Source organism: Hemicordylus capensis, chromosome 1, assembly GCF_027244095.1.
Source record: "Hemicordylus capensis ecotype Gifberg chromosome 1, rHemCap1.1.pri, whole genome shotgun sequence".
Taxonomy (NCBI): domain Eukaryota; kingdom Metazoa; phylum Chordata; class Lepidosauria; order Squamata; family Cordylidae; genus Hemicordylus; species Hemicordylus capensis.
In genome coordinates this window covers 63214536-63237859 of record NC_069657.1, presented here as the reverse complement: position 1 = coordinate 63237859, position 23324 = coordinate 63214536, and the positions used below count along the sequence as shown (strand labels likewise).

The following is a 23324-nucleotide window of genomic DNA, read 5'->3' as shown; positions in this document are numbered from 1 at the left end:
ACAGCAACGATAGAGAAGGACTTCTAAAGAAATAGAAAAGATAATACTTTAGGCAACTTTAAGTTGGATATAATAATATGTTTACAAACCTAGGACTGCATTGTGGAACTAAACTATCTTGTTAACTTTCTGGTGCATTTAGAAATGTCCGTGCTGTTTTTAAATTCATGTTTTATTTGGCATAATACTATCTTTCATAAAGCCTTTCTGTGTCATGCTGATTGCTCTGTCATAGAGGAAGCAGCAGGCATTTGTCTCTGAATACTAAGGCAAGTGTCTGTTGAAGCGTGTCTTGGGAGTAGGACAGGTACTTATTCTTTCCCTCTGCAAAATCAAAGGGAATTAATGTACAGCCTTAAAATAATGTAGTGCTTGTACCAAGTACATGCTAAACCCTTTTAATGAACAGAGTATTCCAAATGGCTAATTCATCTGCCGTGCCCATTCAGACTGGCTTAAATGATCTTAGTAAGTTTTACTTTGCTGACCTGCATTAGAGGTAATACTAGAAGCTACTCATAGATCATAGAAATGTGTTTTTTTTTAAATGGTACATAATTGTGCTTCTTTTCCACTGATGACTGACAGTTGAGATGGGCGGTAACTCTTTGTCTTTTGACTGTTCACAGCCAGTACCTCGAAAATTACTTATGGATGAATTATTCTCCTGAGGTGTCCAGCAAGGCTTATTTGATGTCAATCTGTTGTATGGTGAACGAAAAGTTCAGGGAGAATGTTCCAGCGTGGGAGGTAATAGACTTCAATTATAGCTAGCCGTAACTTTGACCCACAATCTGCAACTGGCACATTGCCCACTTAAAGTGTCAGAAGATGTCAGGATGTACAATACCAGCTGTCATTGTGCCTTGTCTGAGGTTGTTTGCCATAGCCTTTTAAATAGCAGCATGTTCCTGGTAAAAAATAGCGGTGGACAGTTGAAAGACATCACAGCGGAAGCAGGAACAATATGGAAAATAAGTTATTTTAGTTGTTGTCGCTTGACAAAAGCTAGCACTTAATGGTTATGCTGCAAAATGAAAGAAAAATAAATTTCTGTAAGAAGACTTGATTGGAAATGGAAGATGGACTTCCTCATATTTAATATTACATAAACGGTGTTGCTGCCTCTTTCTGTGGCTTCACCCCATGCCGCTCCAGTAATATTGGAACATCAAAAAACATGGGAGAGTCTGGGGCTCAAGAAGTAATGAACACTGAGAGGCGGGAAAGGGTGTCGCAGGCACATCCCATCTTTCAGTTAGGAATGGGCCCTTGGTTTCGACTCAGACTTCTAAAATATAAACGTCTTATAAAAATGGCAGTGTTTAGACTCAGATTGTCTTCATTTTTTTTTACTGGTAACTTTATTTCTGTGAGTACACTACTCTGTTGAGAGTCAATAGAGATACTGGTTTGCTCCTGATGAGAAAAATATTAGCTGTGTATGCAGGTATGGTGGAAACTGCATTTGGGACTGTGTGACCATTTCTCTTCAAAGGAAACTGAAGCAACTGTTCTGGCCCCTGCTTCTGCCCATACTGTTCTTTAATGCTTTTTGGTAGTATAGGCACTCTACCTTGGTATATTTGGAGGTATAGCTATACTGTATTTTCCATTGGTACTAAAAGCATTACCACCTAATGGCGTAGTGGGAAAATGCTCAACTAACAAGCAGAAGGTTGCTGCTTCGAATCCCCGCTGTTACTATATTGGGCAGCAGCAATATAGGAAGATGCCGAAAGGCATCATCTCATACTGCACGGGAGGAGGCAATGGTAAACCCCACCTGTATCCTACCAAAAGAAAACCACAGGGCTCTGTGGGCGCCAGGAGTCGAAATCGATTTCATGGCACACTTTACCTTACTAAGAGCATTATGTATGCTAGTAGGAATGCAAGTGGTTAAGTGCCTGTTGGACTGGAAGCAGAACAGGGCCACCCCCAAATATGGTAATGCTTTTTGCAGGAGTCCCCTGAGTATGGAGAAATTAATGCATCTATAAATTTAAAATAAAAAGGAAAGGAAACCCCTCCCTCCCCCCGACAAAAAAAAAAATAGCCTGACACTGACTGAGCATACTCAGGTGCCATGGAGTGTTAAGGTATCAGTTGGGAGGGGGGAAAGACAGTAGAAGCTGTTTGGAGGGTGCAGTTTGCTTACTTGAGCCCTTATCAGCTTATCTTATCCTGGGTAAGAGTAACAGTGAGGCCTGTGGAGTCTTGTTCCTACAAGGCTCCTGTTCCTGGCTGGCTGGAGTCTGGAAAGGATCACTCCTCTTAGGTACTTGAATGCACTGCAACATTTAGTTGCAGAGCCTACTTGTCAGCTTTTATTTCCGAATTATTTCTTGTGCAGTACAAATGCTACAACAATAGGATTGCTTGCTTATTATTTCTAGCTGTTAATTAAAGGTAAATGCTAGTCTAGAGTTGTCAACTGCCATAAAATGTTTTATTTAAAAATGTGTAGTCTGGCTTGCTCTCTCTCTCCAAAAAAGATGTCCATGGCAACTAACAATAAGACACGTTTTAAAATAAAACCATCACAAATAGTAACAATAATTAAAAATAAATAATGCACAGAAGATTTAAAAACCATTCTTGGGCCTCAGCGAAATCATAATTTTCATAACCTGCAAACATCAAAGGTCCTGAAAAACAGGGAGGTTTTAATCTTATGCCATGAAGAAAGGAACAAAATGACTCTCCAGGGGTAGGTAATTCCACAGCCTGGGTGCCGCTACAGAGAAGACCCTCTCATGTACCTGCAGCCATATTTCTGAAGGTGTCGGGACATGAAACAGGCCTTCTTTGCTGATCCTGGTAAATAGGCAGGACTATATTGTGAAGAGGTGGTCCTTTAGTTATTCTGGTGCAAACCATGTAGGGTTTTGATAAGCAGCACAAGCAGCAGCAGAGAAAAGGAGGGAATCATTAAAATCGCACCCCCTTATTCATGTGTTATCCAGACTAATCCTGAGCTGACAAAACAGGGTTTTCCCCCTTATCCAATAAGAAGAAGCCCTGTTATGTCAGTTTATATGTCTGGATATCAGGCTTTCAGTGCAGAAAGGATCTGTGAATAACACTTCTGCTTTTCACATGCAGACTTGAGGATGCTTTTGCTATTCTCACCTCCGTACCCATGTAGGACGGAGCAGGATTGCACCTGCTGGACCAATCTCTGCTCATTCAGCTGAAGCAGGCTCTTTGTATTTATAGCTGTATACATGTAGGGTGTATATATGCTGTTGAGCACCCTGGTGCAATCAGGGGTCCCTGTTGTACAGCTGTACATATCTAGAGACCATTGTTCTCTGTAACAGGGATTCCCAGATGTTGTTGACTACAACTTCCATCATCCCCAGCTTCAAGGGCCTTTGGCTGCTTTGAGTGTTGTAGTTCCTGGACAGGGAACAGTGGAACAGACCATCCTCACCTTCCACTGAATGACCAGGGATTACAGTGGGTCTGAGCCCACTCATCTTCCACACATTCACTCAGCATGGGGTTATGAAAGTGAGAAGGCGGCTCTCCTTATCCCTTCATTTTCTAAAAATTTGGTCTGCTTGACCTAACTGGCAATCTTATTTTCTCCTTTTGTCCTAGACATTCAAAAAGAAACCAGATAACTTTCCATTCTTTTTCAAACGTGTGCTGGAAGCATCCTTGGCTGAGAGTGACCATGAATTCTCTCTGCAAGAGCAGACAATACTCCTGCTATTCCTTGATCATTGTTTCAACAGTTTGGTAAGTTTAGGCTGAATTTCTTCATGTCCCCCCACCCCCCAAAATTGGTGCAGTTTACACTGCTGTTGACATAGTACTACAGTCATTGTTTAACTGTCTTATTTATTTATTTATTTATTCATTCATTCATTCATTCATTCATTCGATTTTTATACCGCCCTTCCGAGCTGGCTCAGGGCGGTTTACAATTAAAAACAGAAAACATTTAAACCAGTAACAATTAAAACAGAACTATAAATATGAACACCAATTAAAAACATCTTTAAAAACAATTAAACTATCAGAACAATTAAAACCCTGAAAACCAGGTTTACATTAAAAAGAATTAAAACTAATTAAAAACACTGAAAGGCCAGGCCAAACAGATGGGTTTTAAAGGCTCTCTTGAAGGTCAGTAAGGAATTAAGATTGCGAATTTCTACTGGGAGTGCATTCCACAGCCCGGGAGCAGCTACAGAGAAGGCCCGCCTCTGAGTTGCCACCAGACGAACCGGTGGTAACTGGAGACAGACCTCCTCAGATGACCTTAACGTGCAGTGGGGATCATGTAAAAGAAGGCGCTCTCTAAGATATCTCAGACCCAAGCTGTTCAGGTAATAACCAGCACTTTGTATTTTGCCTGGAAACATATCAGCAGCCAGTGTAACAGTTTCAAGACAGGCATAATGTGGTCTCTCCGAGTTGCCCCAGAGACCAATTTGGCTGCCGCATTCTGAACTAACTGAAGTTTCTGGACTACGTACAAAGGTAGCCCCACGTAGAGCGCATTGCAGTAGTCAAGCCAGGAGGTTACCAGCTGATGCACCACTGTTTTGAGGTCGTCCTCTTCAAAGAATGGGCGCAGCTGTCAAATCAGCCAAAGCTGATAGAAAGCACTCCTGGCCATGGCCTCCACCTGAGATACCAGGGTGAGGCCTGGGTCCAGGAGTACTCCCAAGCTGCACACCTGCTCCTTCTGGGGGAATGTAACTCCATCCAGGAAGATCTAACTCACCCCTCAGATTCTGAGCCCCCACAATGAGCACCTCTGTCTTGCTTGTATTCAGCTTCAATTTGTTATCCCTCATCCAGCCCATTACTGCCTGTAGGCAGGCATTTAGAGAGTGAGTGCCATTTCCTGAAGATGAAAAGGAGAAGTAGATTTGGTTGTCATCAGCATACTGATAACACCCAGCACCAAACCTCCTGATGACCTCACTCAGCGGTTGCATGTAGATGTTAAAAAGCATTGGTGACAGAATGGAGTCCTGAGGTTCTCCATATAACAGCTCCCTTTTTGAGGAGCAACTTTATCTTCCCACAGCAGATGAATTCTCATATTGACATTGTCACCATGCATTGCTGTTGTCATTCTTCAGACTTGGCCATTGCATCTCTCTCTGCTTAAATAACACTTTTAGGACAGCAGAGTTCCAGAGGCAATCTTCTTTATATATATTTCTCTTTAAGGGGTACCCTTCGCTAATCCCATGCGTGGCAGCTCTTGTGAGAGTTCTGCTGAGATGTGGAGAGGAAAGCAGCAGCAGTGGGAGAAAATGGCGGTGGGTGGGCATGCGGTGGGAGGGTGAAGTACACTTCTACACAAAGTAGATGAAGGATGAGGAGAGCAAGAAGAGGAAGAGGGCAGCCAGCAGCGAGCACTGGGGGAGCCGCTAAGGCTGCCAAGGGCTCCGGTGCTGCCACGTGGTCTGGGCCCTCCTCATGCCTGCAGCCCGACTGACAAGAAGGCTGTTGGCTGTGGTGTGACTGGCGGGCGGAAGCAGGGAGGGAGAAACAAGGCAGGCATGAAGCAGGAGGGGGAGACTGACTCAGCGGCAGCAGTGGCAGCGGCTCTTCCTTCACCCTTGCTTCTTCGCCCCTTCTCCTGCTCCAAGCCGCCACCTCGGGGGTGGGGAGAACTGCGGCAGATGGGCATGCAGGTGGGGGGGAATGTCAGTGGGGTGGGGGTGAGAATAGGGGGAAAGCTGGGGGGGGGGACTAGAGGTGCAAGTGCTCAGCACCCGGACCAGCTAATATCCATGATTTCTCCTCAACTAGTGAATCCTCTTCCTCATCAAGGCTTGATCTGGGCAGTGCTGCAATATCTTCTTCATTGGATGCTTTGTGACGAGGCTTAGGGATAAGCAAATGGGATTTTAGCAGTAATTACTGATAGAGATTTATACATCCTAGCTATGTGGCAGTACAGCAAGATCTCCTTTTCTCTCTCTCTCTCTCTCTCTCTCTCTCTCTCTCTCTCTCTCTCTTTTTTGCTTCTTGCCAGTCAGAAACCTAATAAACCAGAATACACAGCTGGTGAACAGTGTTCCCTGTAACAGGGAAACTCAGATGTTGTTGACTACAACTCGCAGCATCCCCAGCCAAAGGCTGTTGTGGCTGAGAATGCTGGGAGTTGTAGTCAACAACATCTGAGATTCCCTCCAGAGAACACTGCTAGTGGACCATGGTTGGCTTGGTAGATTGCCACTGTGTACACTTGCTATAGATAGTTGCCTTGATCCTGCATTTTGATGAGAGCGTGCCACTCCAGAGGCTTGAGTAGGGGGAGGCTTTAGAATGGCATGGGATGTGACACTAGTCTCCAGCAGCAAAAGAGGTAAAAATTCTCACGAAGAGATTTGATGAATATTGAGGGACTTTCCTCCCATCTTATGCAAGCTTTCACCTTGCCATTTGACACCTTTGCGTCCAGTATTATATTAATACTGCAATTGCTTACCTAATTTCTTGTCACAGGAAGTGGATTTGATCAGAGGACAAGTCCAGCAACTCATCTCCTTGCCAATGTGGATGGGCCTGAAGCCTGTAAGTGTTTCGCGATAAAGAATGCAAAGAACTTCTGATGATTTAAACCATTGTACAGAGTAATGATTCATACCCACATTCATCCAAGTGATGACTTGCTGCATGCTAAGAAAATCTCCCGTTTTCAGTGTGGGACTGCTAAAGCAGTGGTGGCCAATCTTTCTGGCAAGTATGTTGCCAGTCAGGTCCAATGTATGAGTGTGTGTTATGGATCATAAGCTGCACCCACTGCTATAGTGTGGCTCTGCCTGCAGTCTGAGTTTCAGAACAGAAAGCAGCAGAAGAGAAACCATGCAGGAGAACAGATTTCATTCTTTGCCATCGCCAGGCCTATAGACCCTCCTGCTTATGACACGCCAGAAGCTCCTGCTGCCTCTGCAACCTGGGCCACCTGTGTCCTAAAATGTCTCTCATCCAGTATTTCAACTGGACTCAGTTAGATACTGAGCTCCCCACTTTTGTGTTCCTTCAAAATGTAATGTGAATGGCCATAACATCTCTTACAATTTGTAGAGAGAGTATCATCCATTCAGGTGGCACTTGTATGTGCCCTGATGTGCACACTTTAGTTTCCATTCATTTCAGTGGAGGAAGCCAAGCCCCACCCCCATTCAAAGAAAATGTATGTGCAGGTCTGCTACCTTTGTTGGATAAAGGGGGAAACTCTTCAGCATGGAGGAAATTCTCTGGACCCGCTTAAGCTCCCATGTTCAGAACAGATTGTAAAATGCAGTTGCAAGTATATTTTAATCCACAGGAACAGTTCTCCAGTATTCTAATGATTGTTCCTTGTGTTCATCATTTGCAGTTTTGGGACATGTTGCAAATGAAATTTGGTTTCCTCAGTTATCTATACTAACACTCAAGATGCGCAAGCAAAGTTCTTGTTTTGCATTTTTGTTTTGTGCTATGCCTGTGTTTTATTAGCCTGTTTTCCAGTAGGCTTATGAGATGACCTGGTGACCCGGCATTCCGTGTGTCTGTCTGCGTGTCCTCACCCATCAACTTTGCAATATAAATGTAAAAATAATAATAAAAAAATAATAATGGCTGGACCAATATGAACCAAATTGGGTACAATTGTAGGGACACATAGGGATACCTCAACGGTGTTGTTTGTGATGATGTCATCCACCCCAGCTCAAGATGGCAGATACGTGAACGTTTGAGGCACAAGTGGGCTAACTGATTTGGACCAAATTTAGTCCTATTGTAGGGATAGTGAAAGGAAAGGCAGATTAGTTCTTACTAGAACAACTTGTTTTCTCATGAGTAGGGATGTGCACGGAGCTGGTCTGGCACTTCTTTTCTGGAGTGCCGAACCAGTTCTGTCAACTGGCGTCCAAACTGGTTTGAACGCGGGGTAATTTAAGAGGCAGGGAAGGCACTGCCTACCTCCCAGTCCCCCACCACCACCACTCTTCTCCCGCCGGTGCTCTCTCCAGAAGTGGACATGCGGGACTGCTGTGTTCCTCCCTGTGCCCCATTTTACATTGCCACACAAATGGCGCGTGCATCGGCCATTTGTATGGCAATGCAGAACGGGGTTCAGGGAGGAACGCTGCAGTCCCACACGCGCCTGATTTTGGAGAGAGTGCCAGCAGGGGAAGAGCGGTGGCAGGTAGGCAGCGCCTTCCCTGTCTCTTAAAGTTACCCCCCACCCTCCCAGGAGCGCACAGAGCTGATTCCGTGCACATCCCTAGTCATAAGGACACTGTTTAGGTAAGTAAATGAAGGAGAGCTTATTATATTCTGAGCAATTAAATGTCATCTCACTATTTCAGGCTCGACTAGAACTCGAATTGAAAAAGACTCCAAAGCTTCGAAAATTTTGGAATTTGATTAAGAAGAATGATGATAAAATGGATGAAAAGACACAGATGCAGTAAGTTTGACTTACTAAAAATTTACTTGGGACTGGTCAAAGGAGAGAAGGCCTTCTGTTTGGTCTGAAAATGCATACACACCCCGGGACGTACTGTGTGATGTCAACCATAGCTGTGCTACTTGGCCACCAGACTGGATGGCTAGCCAGAGGTGGGATGCTGTGAGTGGCCCAGCTCTTGTCCTCATCAGCACAGGGAGCTTGCAGGCCCTCATTCAACTGCTTGCAAGATCTTTTGTTCTTTGAGATGGACTTGGGTAGTGGGCAGTATACAAACTTAAATAAATAAATAAATCACCAAGCAGATCATAACATACAAGCAGCAGATTTTAGATGAATACCTGGGGTTTGGGGTTTTTTTTGTTACATTGTAACAGTTCACACCAGAGAGAGGACTTACCTTTAACTTCTCTGCATTTTGGGATCAAGCCCTAAGATTAGTCTCAGTCCTTGTTTTCATTTAGATGACTCAAAGTGTTGATAATTAGTGGTTGATAATTAATCTACTCCTTGATGTGATACAGTGCAGCCATCCAGCAAAACTTTGCTGTGTGTTGTGTTATGGCGTATGTTTTACCCAATACATACACATTAAATAGATATAGTTATGAACTGGGGATGCTGTCCCCCAGGGATTTTCCTGAATTGAAATGAATTGCTTAAGTGCCTTTCAAAGGAGATTGTGGCTGAAATTTCTTTCTTTTTAATCAATATGATAGATCCAGAGTGATCAACCTGGGGCTCTCCAACTGACTGGGGATGATGAGAGTTGTCATTCAATAGCAACTGTTGAGCTCCAAGTTGGCCACTTCTGTGGTATTTGATCCTCACCCAGCCACCCTTTGAAAAACAATTGGTGCTGAGATATTCCAGAAATTATGATGGCCTTTATCTTTACTCTATGTTTATGCATTTCCTCTAAAACCCCTACGTGTTGGGAGGCAGAAGATGTTATGTCTACTCTTTGTGTGGCCCCGTTCTTCCCAGAATAATTTAGTAAATCTACAGCCAGTTTACCAAACTTACAGCGCTTGACTGCTAATGCAAAAATTCCTTCAGTATGCAGTGGGGGGCGGGGGGAGGAGTAGTGTTGAAAAAGCATATTTTGTCTCCTGATTAAGCATATAAATGTCAGCATTAAACTATTGCTAGAAAAAGTGTCAAATAATGACCCCTATGTGTATAAACTGAATTCATTATTAACCTCAAAATAATAGAGAAATATATTTGAAATGGTCATTTATGCAAGCTGTCAATAGTGCAAGCTGATATCTGTCTTTTTGTATTTAGAGCATATCAAGAAAGAAGATTTCTTTCACAGTTGATCCAGAAATTTATCTCCGTATTAATATCAATACCTGTTTCAGGTAGGAGTGTGTGTGTGCGTGTGTGTGTGTGTGAGAGAGAGAGAGAGAGAAGAAGAAGAAGAAGAAAATTATTCAGAGTCATTGAAATTAAAAGGACAATGGTAGGCATTGCCTGTGTTGCCCTTTTAAAATTACACTGGGACTAATTTGAGTAATTTCCCTCCTGTAAACCACAGAATATATATGTTTAAAAATATTTTATGGATATACTAAAGACTCTGTATTATTTGCAATATACTTTCTGTGTTCTAAAGACCATGCCTTCTAAATGTACACAATCCTCTTATAAAGGAGCATCTGTGACCTGAGCACATTAGGATTTAACGTCTTTTGAATAACTTTCTGTGCACCATTCTCCAGATTTTTATATGTGTGTGCGCGCACTGCATGGCATTTGCCAACCTGAGGGATTTGCTACTGAAATTTTTCAGTTCAAATTAAACTTGCATGAACTTGCTAAATATCTATAATGCATGCTTAGTAATTTCAGCTTTCCAGTTGATTCATTTACTTGTACATTCTTAGGAAAAACTCCTTTTTAACTCTGTTAACTTCTTAAGAAAAACTCCCTTTTAACCCTGTTATCAAGTCTGGAGTAAGATAAATAGTCTTCATACATAATTTAAGAGAATATAATAGCCCAAATGCAAATTAATTCTTTACATAAGTCATGTTCAGCTCCAAATATTATTGGGCAGTTATTTTTTTAACCTCTGCCAGGGTTTATCTTTCCCAGCTGAAAGAAAAATGTGACACCTTAAGGTTATCTCAATTGAGAGTTTATTTTTAGAATGGCCACATTTTGTCCTGATATTAAATTACCTTGTGCCATCACCTCTTTGCTCTCTTTTCTTCCTGCTTCTGAATACCATAATTTTTCTGATTTTGGAATTTACAAATTTTATTTGAAAGGGAATATTTTGTATACATATCTGGCAGTGGTTGTCCTGTGTTGTAGCTTGGACACTTACATGCTATTGGGTAACTTTGTTTTCTTCTGAAACGCACTCCTCCATCCCAAAATGAATCTAATATATTAAATATTGCAAATTAAGATTAATCTTTTTGCCTGTTCTTATTGTGTGCATTTTCAGGATTGTTTAACTTGTTTAAAATGGTCTAAGTGGAGATAATATATCATCATGGGGGAATCCATAATTTATTTATTTATTTATTTAGTACATTTGTATACCACCCAAAATGCAAGTCTCTGGACAGTTTACAACAAAACAATAAAAACGACAAATAAAAAGGTTAAAACATTACAACAATTTAAATTTAAAATGTTAAAACTATTAAAAACACAATTAAAACAATCTATCTTCTATCTTCTATATATATAATTCTCTAAGGCGTACCCGTGGCTAATCTCGTGCGTGGCAGCTCTTGTGTGTGGCAGCTCTCACAAGAGTTTGCAAGCAGAAGCACCTGATTGGGCAGTGGAGATTCCATATGCATATAGGGACTGTGATGGTTGAGGTCAGTTGGAATGCAACTGTTACTGGTCGGAAGATACTCTTGATTGTAGAGGAGATGAAGATAGATAGATAGTGGGCAGGGGTCTGTGAAGAGAGGGGCCATGAGGGAGGAAAGAACTTTGTGTGAATTAGATGAGGAAACAAGGTAAACAAGATCTGTTAACTCAGGAAGGAGGGAGAGAGAGAAAAAGGAGGGCAAGGGACGGGCCCGAGCCTGTCAGCAGCCTGAGGGGAAGGAATGCCTATGGCGGCGGCAGCAGCAGCAGCAAGGAAGGGCCCAGTCAACTGCTGCTGCTGTTTGGGGCTACCGAGGCCATTGGCAGAGGAGGAAAGGCAGACAGGTAAGGGACAGGCCCAGACCTATCAGTAGCCTGAGGGGAATGAGCGGCCATGGCGGTGGCAGCAGCAAGGAAGGGCCTGGTCAACCACTGTTACTGTTGCTCCTGTGGGGAGGAGCAGGACTTGGGTGGGGAAGTCTCTGGGGACAGGGGGCTGCAGCTTGGCCAATAGGCACCAGCTACGCTGCAGCCACAACCAAGAGGGGTGAGCGGGGTGGAGTAAAGGGATAGAGGAGTGACCAAGAGGGGTGTGGGGGATGGAAGCAATTGGATGGAGGAGGAGAAGCAGGAGTGCAACTCAGCTGAGGGTAGAGAGAACTCTGAGGTGAGGGGGACTGTGGCAGGGGATGAGGGGAGCAATCAAGTACTAGCGCGCAGATTCTCTGTGCAAGTTAAGCTAGTACCTGATTAAAAGCCTGGGTGAGCAAATTGCCTTTTTAAAAGTTGTAAGAGATGGGGAGGCTCTTATGTCAGCAGGAATTGTCTTCCAACACCTCAGGGCAGCAATAATAAAGTGAAACATGTCATTTGCATATAAAGGCCACTGAGAGGGTGTGTGTGTGTGCATGCAAGAAAGGTATGCGCCATGGATTTTTTAAAATAGAATGATGGCATGTAAATACTTTTTCTTTTTCCATTGAAGCGCTCAAAACAACTGTAAATCAAAAACGCTCTATTCTGTGTTGGAATTAATTATATATGAAAATATGTTTATATTGTATTTGTGTTAAAAGTCTATATATTCTAATGTTATTTTGAAATGTTACAAAGTTTGCATGTTTTAGTGTTCAGCTGAGTAGAAACGTGGGCAAATCATGGACCGTAAAGTTCAGGGAAAACAGCTGGACACTGTAATGGTAACAGAGACTCCATCCTGAAAACAACAGACATTGCCTGCATATTTCAAAATATTTTTGAAAACATGAGGGGTTGTTGAGAAGTGCAAATCTCATTGTGCCAGATAGTTTGTTTCTTAAATCATAAAAGCTATTTAATTAAAAGTAGTAATTAATTATTATTATTTTAAGAATAGCTGAAGAGTCAAAATATAGTTAAACCACCTTTTTGCTTCTAGAAAGGTGGTATATAAAGTGCAGTAATAAATTCAGGATTTGTCCTCAGACTTGTGGTGATTAATGTCCATACATAAGCTAGTGTATACCAACCTATATGATTTATTTATACCACTATAGCAAAATAGTATGTCAGACTTAATACAATGCTCTTAGCCATGGTACACATGCAGAACACTTAGGGAACTGTTTAACTGTGTTTTGCTTATCTAGAAATTTCTTTGTCACCAGTCAACTGTAAGAATCTTTCTAAATCAAAGAATAGCCACCATACAATTCTTTTATTGTAGGAAGCAACACTTAATGTGTATTTCTCTCTGCTTGAGATGAGAGTTGGTTTTTAGTTGTAAATTTGGCTAAACAACCCAATGTTCTGTCTATTTATGAGAGTTCCAGAGGAAAAACGGGATAACCTTTTTTTTGTTTCCTGGAGCTACTATTGAGACACCAGCATAGAAAACACAAGGATATCCTTCATAAGCTGAATCCATCTCTGCATAGGACCCAGAGTATTTAAATAACCATTAAACAGCAGCTGTTTGACATGATATACAATGTGGAGGCAATATTTGTCTGTTCCAGGGTTAGTTTTTAACAAAGCAAATCTGTGTTTGCTCCTAGGTTCTCTATCTATGGATAAAGTGCACTACTGTGAACGATTCATTGAACTCATGATAGATCTAGAGGTATGTTGATTTTAAGAGAAATGCATAGTCCTCTGTAGTCTTGTCAAGATGCTTAAATAAACAGAATCTATACTGTTCCTTGTCCTAGCACTTAGCAGCAGACAGAAATGTGATTAACTCAACAGTGTTTGGAGATGAACAAAATTATCTTTCATTGAGTAGGGATGGGCCCGGACCTTGGTGGGTCGGTTCGGAGGTGGGGGGTAGCTTTAAGAGCGGCGGGAGGGTTTACTTACCCCTATTGCCGCTTTCCTGCTCTGGCGCCGTAATGTTCAAAGTAATTGGGCGGCAGGATACCTCCCTGCCGCCCCTTCCCTGCTGCTGCTGTGCAAACTTCCCAGTAGTCCTTTGCGCGCGCGCACGTCAGAGACGTGAAGCGCGCGCACAAGGTGTGCGCGCGCAAAGGACTACTGGGAGGTTTGCACAGCAGCAGCGGGGAAGGGGCGGCAGGGAGGTATCCTGCTGCCCCAATTACCTTGAACATTATGGCGCCAGAGCGGGAAAGCGGCAGGAGGGGTAAGTAAACCCTCCCGCTGCTCTTAAAGCTACCCCCCACCCCAGTGCCGGACCGCAGTGTGGCGGTTCCGTGCACACCCCTATCATTGAGTTGATGCTACAACTGACTCAAAGCAAGCCATTTCAACAAGACTTTTACAGCTTCCTCAGGCAAGCTTTGCTGCTATGAGTGGAGGTTGTTGAGAGCAGGGCTGAGAGCACTGGTCACTGACTAGTTTTCCTGGAGGTCTGCTTTGAGAAGCAAGTAGAGGGTGGTGATCAGTGCTTCAACCCTGATGGTTGTATTGTCACCAATACTGTTTTCTCCATGCCTCTCTTGCTTCTGGACTCGTAACTGAAGGGCTGATTGCTTCTGGGGTGGGGGGCAGGGGCTGGATTCAACCCAGGAGCCTCCAGTTGCTATAACATAAATAATTTTACAAATTTCTAGCAAAGAATGTTATTCAAAGTTAAATTTTAAATAACATGTCTATTTAAAATATTCTAATACTGCTTTTCATTCACATTCAGGGGTACCTTAAAAACACAAATACAAAACCATATAACAGTAAAACCACAGCTTAAAAATACAGATATCCAAATAGTTAAAAGCAGCAGACAGTTCAAAATTAAATTTTAAAATCTGGGAGGTCTTGGGAAAAGGACAGCAGTGTGGGCACCAGGCAAAGCTCCCCAGGGAAGAGAATTCCACAAATGGCACCAGTACAGAGAAGTTCCTCTTTCCAGTCGCTGTCTATCTTATTTCGGATGGAAGGGGCACCCAGAGGAGATCCTCAGTGGCCAATCTTGGGGTGCGGGCAGGTGTATGTAGAAGCAAGTGTTTGAGCAGGTACCTAACTCCTGAGCCATTCAGTCTTCCTGAGTGGCAAGTGCCTCTTCCTCTCAATTCCTTTCCATCTGCTGTGCTGTGCACTTCCCTTTGGATTTGCTCCGAAACATTGGTTTCTAGGAAAGAGAATTAGTCTTTGTTAGTTTCCACCCGGTATTTTTTCGCTGGACTGCTGTTTTTTTACTGCTCTACCTGCCTTTCAACTGGGATCTGTTGTTTGGTGATTTTTGACTTTGAACTTGGACTGCCCTCGACCTCTTCTTTGCTTATCATTTGGCTTCATTACATCAGTGTTTCTCTCGGACTTGAACTCTGACTGCCTTTGACCTGCTCCTTCATCTATCGTTTGGGCTTTGGTTTATTTGGTGATTTCACGGCTCTGACTTGAACTGATACGACCTTCTCTGCTGCCCACATTTTCCCTGTCCCCTCAGTAATGGACTCATGGAAAATGTTCAAATGTTGCACCTTGTGCCATAGCACATTACCATATTTTGACCGCCATGAGCTCTGTCTGCTCTGCCTGGGAGAAGACCATAACATAGCAAAATCTACTTGTCTTTCTCCAAGCAGATGAGGAGAAGTTGTGAGCTCTGGTTGAGGGCCGCCCTTTATGAATCTGCCCTCAGACCATTGACATCAATGGCATCAATACCAAAGCCAACATTGTTGACTAACTACTTCATCCTCTTCCAAAAAAACCCAAGGATGTTTCCAAAGAGTCTGGTCACAAACAGAGGAAGCATAGAGATTCTGATGCCTCCTTTTCCTCGAAACATTCCAAACCGTCACAGCCCCCTTCGGCCACAGTTTCCAAATCCTCATCCGGTTTATTATTTATTTATTTAGTGCATTTTTATACCGCCTCAACCCAAGGTCTTAGGGCAGTTTGACATAGACAGTGTTGAAGCACTGTCTGTTAAAGGTACATTCAGCAGTGATGATCATATCCTCCTCTACAGGATCATCAACATCAGAACATCGCTCATCTTTGACATCCCAATTCCAGCCACATCATCAGTCTTGATCTCTACCTGCAGTGCCAACTTCGTCAGTCATCCAGGTGATGCACTCCTCCTCCTCATCTTTGGAGTTGGCCATACATACATTGTATCCTCCTTCGACGTTGAGCGAGCTTCTCCCCTCTGCCTCATCTTGGATGTTGATTACTCCGACATTGCTGGTCTCGACATTGTGTCCATCACTGCAGTTGATATAGTTGACCGATGTATCAAAGACTTTCAAGCCTTTGCTACTGACTTCATCTGCCTTTGACACTGGGCTGCCTTCAACGTCATTAATATCAAGGGACATTGAAATTCCGGATTTTGATGCTATCTTGGACTTGCCATTGATGACTTTGGGCTCAACATTCAAAAGCTTCCAAGTGCATGGTCTGGACATTGAGGATGACCTCAGACCCCTCGAGTCCCCAAGACCCCTTCTGCCTCTCTGGCCAGGGTAACTCCAGCAGCTTTCCCTTCCAGAGCTTCTACAGTTGCCCCTCCAGCTCATGTGCCACAGTCGTGGAAGGAGCATCTAAGTTTCTCAGTGCCACCTCTTTCTCTGTCTAGGCGCCGTCGTGACTATTGGAGCTCCCCAGGAGCCCTCAGTTCCATGCGCAGAATGGGTCACATGGCTTCTGTGACTCCTTGGTGGGCTACTCTTCTCTGCCATATGATTATGAGGAATTCTGCCTGTGGAAGATGAAGAGGCTCAAAGCCTATCTTACTCTTCAAGTTCCACCTTTGGATCCTTTCATACATCCAGCTGATCCTGCTCCATTGCAGCAGCCCTCAGCTCAACCTGCTTTGCCTCCACCACAACCAGCTCTTCCACCACAGAACACTGTGCAACCCTATGGCACTGCCAATGCAACCTGTCTTACTTGTAAAACCAATTCCTGTTAAGGACTCTGCATCCTCTTCTGACTCTGACATAGACTCAACCATAATCTAGACACCTTTGGACACCTTGCCAGACAGTGTGCCCAATAATCCACCGGATTCTCCCACGGAGGAGACTAAGTCCTATAGGATTCATGTCTCTGAAATGGGAAAAACTCTAGGCTGGAGTTAAAATCTGGAGTGACTCAGCAGAGGAAAGGGCGGGTACATCTACTTCCCATCCAGTGCTGCCTGGGGTGAGAGACCAGGTGGGTGCTATGGGCTCCTTCTGCTGTTACCTGCCTGCTCCTGCTTCCCTTGTGGGGCTGCTGCCTGCTGCCTCTGGGTAATATCTGTGGGGAGTGTGTGCAGGATTGGGACCAGCTCTTGGGTGGCTCAGCAGTTCCTCAGGTCACCTGCTCAGCTTTAGGCTTTATAGGAACGCTGCCTTTTGCCCCTTTGGGGGGAGCCACTTCAGGGGATAATGAGGATGAGGGCCAGACTGTTTGGCTCAAGATCCCTCGTGGGTGTGTAAAGGAAGGTGGGTATTATAATTGGGTTTCTCTTTGAAATCTTGGGTGAGTTGAGTTTCAATGTATCTGGGTCTGTCTGGAGATGGGGAGACAGTGGGTGTATCCACTGATTATGGGGCAGCTATTCTAGTAGTGGTGGGGAATAGAAGAAGTAGTGCTGACAGGTCAGCAAGTTGTCCCAAAGCAGGTGAGTATAATGTGTCATACAGGCCGCATAATTAGCTATGTGTATAGCTAGGCTCGAAGTGGTGTATAGCTTTCTGCCTAGGACATCAATCTTCCTGCCCTCTTTGTCTACCATGACGCCTGCCTGCTGTGCCTGGGAGAAGAGCACAACATGGCAGCATGCAAGATTTGTTGCTCTTTTTCGAGGCAAACCAGGACGAATAGAGCCTTGCGCCTCAGGGCTGCGTTGTGTGATGAGGCGCTCCATCCTCTTACACCTCGCCCAAGTCCGCCACCGACATTGAGGGGAGATGGGTTGACATTGGCGCCAGCATCGAGGCAGTGTGGTCCTCAATGTGCCCCCCATCCAAGCAGGGAAGCATCTGTCGTGACCCAAGTTGTTGGATCCAGGGGTCTGAACGGAACCCCATTTAACAGGTTGCTTTCTAACATCCACCAACGCAGAGATTTCAATACCACTTGGGAAAGGCGTAGGCGCAACCTCTGGTTGTCCACATTGGATTGGAAATGTCCCAGATACCATCGCTGCAGGGGGCGCATTCACAACCTTGTGTAGCTGACAGTTGTGTTGCAGGATGCCATGAATCTGGGGGCCAACAACATCCTCTTAGACAGCAGAAAGACCGGTGATTCCTGCCATCATGAATGGGAACTACACTGAGAATCTCTACATTTTTCTTTTCCAACTGTGGGGGACTCCCCAAGTGGATCTATTTGCTACCAGAGGGAACAAAAAGTATCAAAGCTACTGTTTGAGAGCCATAGTGGGCAAAGGTTCTCTGGAGAATGCCTTCTAGATTCCTTGGATGGGCAGATTCTTCTACATCTTCCCACCCTTCCTGCTCCTACATAGGAAACTGCCATATACTGAGTTAGACCATTGGTCTATCTAGCTCAGTATTGTCTTCACAGACTGGCAGCAGCTTCTCCAAGGTTGCAGGCAGGAATCTCTCTCAGCCCTATCTTGGAGAAGCCAGGGAGAGAACCTGAAACCTTCTGCTCTTCCCAGAGCAGCTTCATCCTCTGAGGGGAATATCTTGCAGTGCTCACACATCAAGTCTCCCATTCATATGCAACCAGGGCAGACCCTGCTTAGCTATGGGGAAAAGTCACGCTTGCTACCACAAGACAAGTTCTCTTCTTCCATCCAGGGTGATCAGCAAGATCTCTCTACAGAAAAGACTGTATCTTACACATCACTTGGTGGCCGTGGCAGCCTTCGTTTCCTCTTCTACTTCTTCTCTCCCAGGCATCCCGTTGCCTGCTTTGTAATCACCCTGATCTCTTCCAACCATGCAGTGGTCAGGTCCTCCATCACAGCCTCAGAGCCTTGAATGTGACAGAGTGGAGGCTGACCTTCTGACCATTTTGCTGCACAAAAGGAAGTCCTCCATGAGACGCAACTATTCCTGCAAGTGGTAAGGATTTTCTGTCTATGCCAGTTCCAAAGGTTTCAAACCCTCCAAAGCAATTGTCTGTCAGGTCTTACTCTACCTGATATCCATCAAACAGACAGGCTTGTCGAACACTTCCATTAGTGCATATGTCCGCTCTGTTGGCCATCGCACTGTAGCTGGGGCACCACTTCCTTGTTTTCTCATCCAGACTGTAAGCAGTACTTGAAGGGATTGAACAATATTTTTTTTTCCAGCTAAAGCTCTAATAGAACCATGGAGCCTTTCACTGGTTTTGTCTGCTCTCATGGAAGACCCGTTTGAGCCCTTGTTATCAGGCTCCCTCAGACTGCTTTCCTTTCAAGTGGCCTTCCTGGTTGTGATTACAACAGTTTGTAGGGTCAGTGAGCTTGCTGCACTACAAATTGATGTTCCTTACACTGTCTTCCATGCTAATAAGGTTGTATTGAGGACTGACCCTTCCTTCCTTCCCAAGATGGTTTCGGATCTTCACATCAACCAGGACGCTGTATTGCCTACTTTCTTTCCATGTCCTGTTACATCACTTGAATGCTCACTATACTTTCTAGATGTAAGGACAGCTGTTTTGCACTTTATGTCATGTACTAAAGACTTTAGATGAACACACAGATTATTTGTTACTTTGGAGGGTCCTTGTAAAGGTAAACTGGTCAACAGACAGAGATTTTTTTTGGAATGGTTGGTTCAAGCTATCCTCTTCTGCTATGAAAAACAGGGGGGTTTGCCACCTTCTAACGTAAAGGATCACTCTACGAGATCAGGTGCAACTTCATCCACCCACCTGTCTGGAAATATGAATACGATGAATATTTATATACTGCTTTTCAGCCAAAGTTCCAAAAGTGGTTTACATAGATATAAATTAAAAAAAAACACCCTGTCCCCAAAGGGCTCACAATCTAAAAAAGAAACATAAGATAGACACCAGAAACAGCCACTGTAGGGATGTTGTGCTGGGGATGAATAGGGCCAGTTGCTCTCCCTCTGCTAAATAAAAAGAATCGCCACTTTTAAAAGGTGCTTCTTTGCTCAATTAGCAGGGGGACTTCTCTGACATCTGGAAGGCTGCCATGTAGTTATTAGATAGTCACTATGCCGTACACATCCGCTTTGTGGCTGAGGGTGGCCTTAGGCATTCTGTTCTCAAGAAAATTATTTAAATACTCACCTCCTAAGTTCGGGAGCTTGCTACTTGTCCAATGTTGGGAATGATGCCTAGCCACCAGAAGAATAAACAAGTTGCTCACCAGTAACTTTTGATCCTTTGGTGGCTTTATATCATTCACAATACCCACCCAGCCTCTCCACTAAATGGATTTACTTACCTGCTTCGTTGACCTCCAGAAGAAGCTTTGTGGTACATCGTCCATCCAGGAACTGAGGGGAAGAGGTGCTTGCTGCCCCGGAAGACCTAGCGCATTCCAGTGTGGCTTCAAGTGCCTTGTGGAGCTGTCATGTCCTCCTGTGGGGGCAAATGTGCAGGCACAGAGCCCTGTGTTGTAAATGATGCCAAGCCACCAAAGGATGAAAAATTACAGGTGAACCACCTGTTTTTCTATGCAGTCTTCAACAGCCACTCCACATAGAATGCACAACAGTAGTTTCTGGAATTTTCAGGAGCATGATAACTGTGACCAGGCTATCTCTGTCCTGGAGAGGCTGCAGTTGGCACATCAACTTCAACTGAAGAAAAGTTATCAGTGTCTAGAGTACCTTTTAGGTACTCAGTGCTAGAATATTCAGTCCACTTGGACCTCTGGAGACAATGCTGGATCTAGAAGCACCCCAGGCAATAGCTAACATGACGTGCAATGAAACACTGGTGTTTGGGACCCATTGGGGTGCTGCGCACGGTGCCCCAGCAGTGTTGAGCAGGAGCACATTTGTGCAACTACTTAAAACAGTGTGCTAACAATGTTAGCCATTGTCTGGGGTACTTCTAGATCCAGCATTGTCAACAAAGGTCCAAGTGGATTGAGTACTCTAGCACTGAGTATCTAAAAGGTACTCTAGCACTAAGAACAGCACACGGTGTGCTGGTACTGTGTTAAGTAGTTGTGCAAGTATGCTCTAGTGCAGTGATTCTCAAACTTGGGTCCTCAGGTGTTATTGGACTTCAGCTCCCATAATCCCCAACCAAAGGCCACTGAGGCTGGGGATTATGGGAGTTGAAGTCCAGTAACACCTGAGGACCCAAGTTTGAGAATCCCTGCTCTAGTGCAACACCTCCAAGGCCATCTTCCATTGGTACAGCACCAGCATGACTCGCAAGTCCGAGACACTTGCATTTTACTGTGTGTCATGTTGGCCAATGAGCCTGGTCCTTTATGGGGAGTGTGTCACCATCCAGCATAGGCTGAACACCTTCTCCATTAGCAGAACCACCTCCTTGGTAAGATTAAGCTTCAGACATGACTTTGTCAAAAATATGGCTGTCTCATGTAATAGAAAGTAAAGATGCTTTAATATTTGAGATGAATACAATGCATTCTAAGTGTGTTGACTCTGCTAGAAACTACATTTCCAGAGAGCATCATGGCTGATATCGTTGAGCACAGCCACTTTGAACTGCAGGATTTGGTCCCCAGAGAAAGGGTATGTTTGGTATTCAGCTGGGATGCTGCTGGATCTCAGCCAAAATGCCATGCAGTAGAACATTTCATGTTGGTTCTTTCTCTGCTGAGGGCATTACAGGAGAGCTAAGAGAGTTCAGATAGTTTCTGAAGCCTGTTGTGCTGATTGGAACTGGCAAACCAGAAATCGGCTATAAAAAGCCATCACATTTGTTCTTCTCCTGTAGCTTGTCCCATCTGAATGGAGTGCCTTTACATATACTTAAGATCCCTTTTCTTCCCCAGGGTATTTCAGTGTTTCATATTAAGTTATGTCTGTATCATGATTGAGGCTGAATTATTTGAGCATTTCGCTGCTTAGCAGTGATGTGAATTGGATAAAAGCAGTCCATGTGCTCTGTCCAGTTTCATCTTCTATTGGCAATATTATTTGCCAATAATATCCCTTAAAAAAAGAAAATCAGTTTTGTGGCTTAGCACTAGTAACTGTGTTCTATCTGTCATGTTGCAGTCAAATATGACATTTTAAAATTTATTTTTATTCCAAGCATTTCTGTAGCATGTAAATGTAAGAGCTGCAACATTATATGACTGAAGTGGCTGCATTACAGCCTTCTGTGTTGAAACAGAGTTGCCACATTCATCTGAGGGAATTCTTGGACACAGCTGTCAAGGTTGGGCATGGGGGAGAGGACAAATGTTAAAGCCCTACTTTTTTGATTGGGATTGGAAAAAGTGCTCGACAGTGAACTTGGTGCCTGTTTCACACATTTTTATCTATAGCGGTTTTCTCAGAGATGATTAGGAGCATTTCACTTCAATAAACACAATGCCAGTAGAGAGAAAGGGGCTCTCTCTGTCAATATATTTCAGAACTAAACCTAGAGGCCCACTACCATCCTTGCTAACTTTAAGAGATGATCCAAAAATGAGGTGAAGGGATTTATGGAGTCATACAGAGAGAGCCGACCTAGCCAGTCAGTAGCACTGGTGCCAGAAAAAGTATAAGAATATGGGGCTTTTAAAATTAACACCATGTAGCTACAATGCCTGGAGGGAGAAGCACAGAATTACTGGTAAACTTTGTTAAAGCATTCTTCCTGCTCAAATTCCTGGACATTTCGTATCTAGGATGATACATGTCCAATTCCTGGGCTGTCTAGACCAATCCTGGTCATGTGCTGAAATCCTGGCCTTATGCTGAAATTATCCCCTGTTGCTCAAAGAGTTCCCAAATACAAGCATACCCCGTTACTTGCGAGGGTTCCATTTCTCACTTACAACTGCGAGTAATGAGGCATTACTCCTATGGAGATAGCGGGGTTAGGTTCCTGTATGTGTAAAAAAGGGTGCTGTTTTAAAACAGCAAAAATTACATAATGTGAGTGCCGTACTGTGCTCTGTGGGTGTCTATGTCCCCAGCAATGCCCCTTCCCACCATCAATCTATTCAGTTTTCCGCAAAGAATTGCAGAACAATTGTTTTTTTTAACAAAGGAGCTACAAAATGGCTCCTTGTCATACAATGGCTCCTCGTCATGAAATGGTAGCCGGAAATGATCTCCTTTGTCGGGGTTTTCTTGCATATGCCGAGGACGGGTGTCAATCACCTGACTGCGGATACGCAAAACTGCCGATGGCGAAGTCCATCTGTACAAAATGTCTTGATTTCTATCAGCTTTGGATTTATGCACTCTGTAAAGAAGGTACTTCATAAATCAGTATTTTTAAAAAATGTCATTGCATCATGTTGTAGGCATATTTCATTCGTGAGGAATTTCTTAGGTTAGTAATGAAAATTAAAGGAAAAGGGGCACACATTGCCTTTTCCAATTCTCTTACTTGGATAACATACCAATTGGGTAGCCTTAATGTTTTACCTTACCATAACATACCAATTTGGTAGCCCTAAAGAGAAGAAGAGGATGACCAGCAGCAAGGTGGATGGACTCAATTACGACAGCAATGAATGCACCACTGAGAG

General features: G+C 43.9%; 1 protein-coding gene across 2 annotated transcripts in view; it reads left to right on the top strand.

The window, feature by feature from the left end:
• Positions 1-23324, top strand: part of AQR (aquarius intron-binding spliceosomal factor) — an 88062-nt gene that overhangs the window by 9457 nt on the left and 55281 nt on the right. For both annotated transcript variants that reach the window (XM_053273402.1, XM_053273393.1), the window contains exons 5-10: positions 630-750; positions 3610-3750; positions 6487-6555; positions 8340-8440; positions 9731-9807; positions 13318-13382. In XM_053273402.1, coding sequence (XP_053129377.1) covers positions 630-750; positions 3610-3750; positions 6487-6555; positions 8340-8440; positions 9731-9807; positions 13318-13382 — 574 coding nt within the window. The remainder of the gene's footprint in view (positions 1-629; positions 751-3609; positions 3751-6486; positions 6556-8339; positions 8441-9730; positions 9808-13317; positions 13383-23324) is intronic.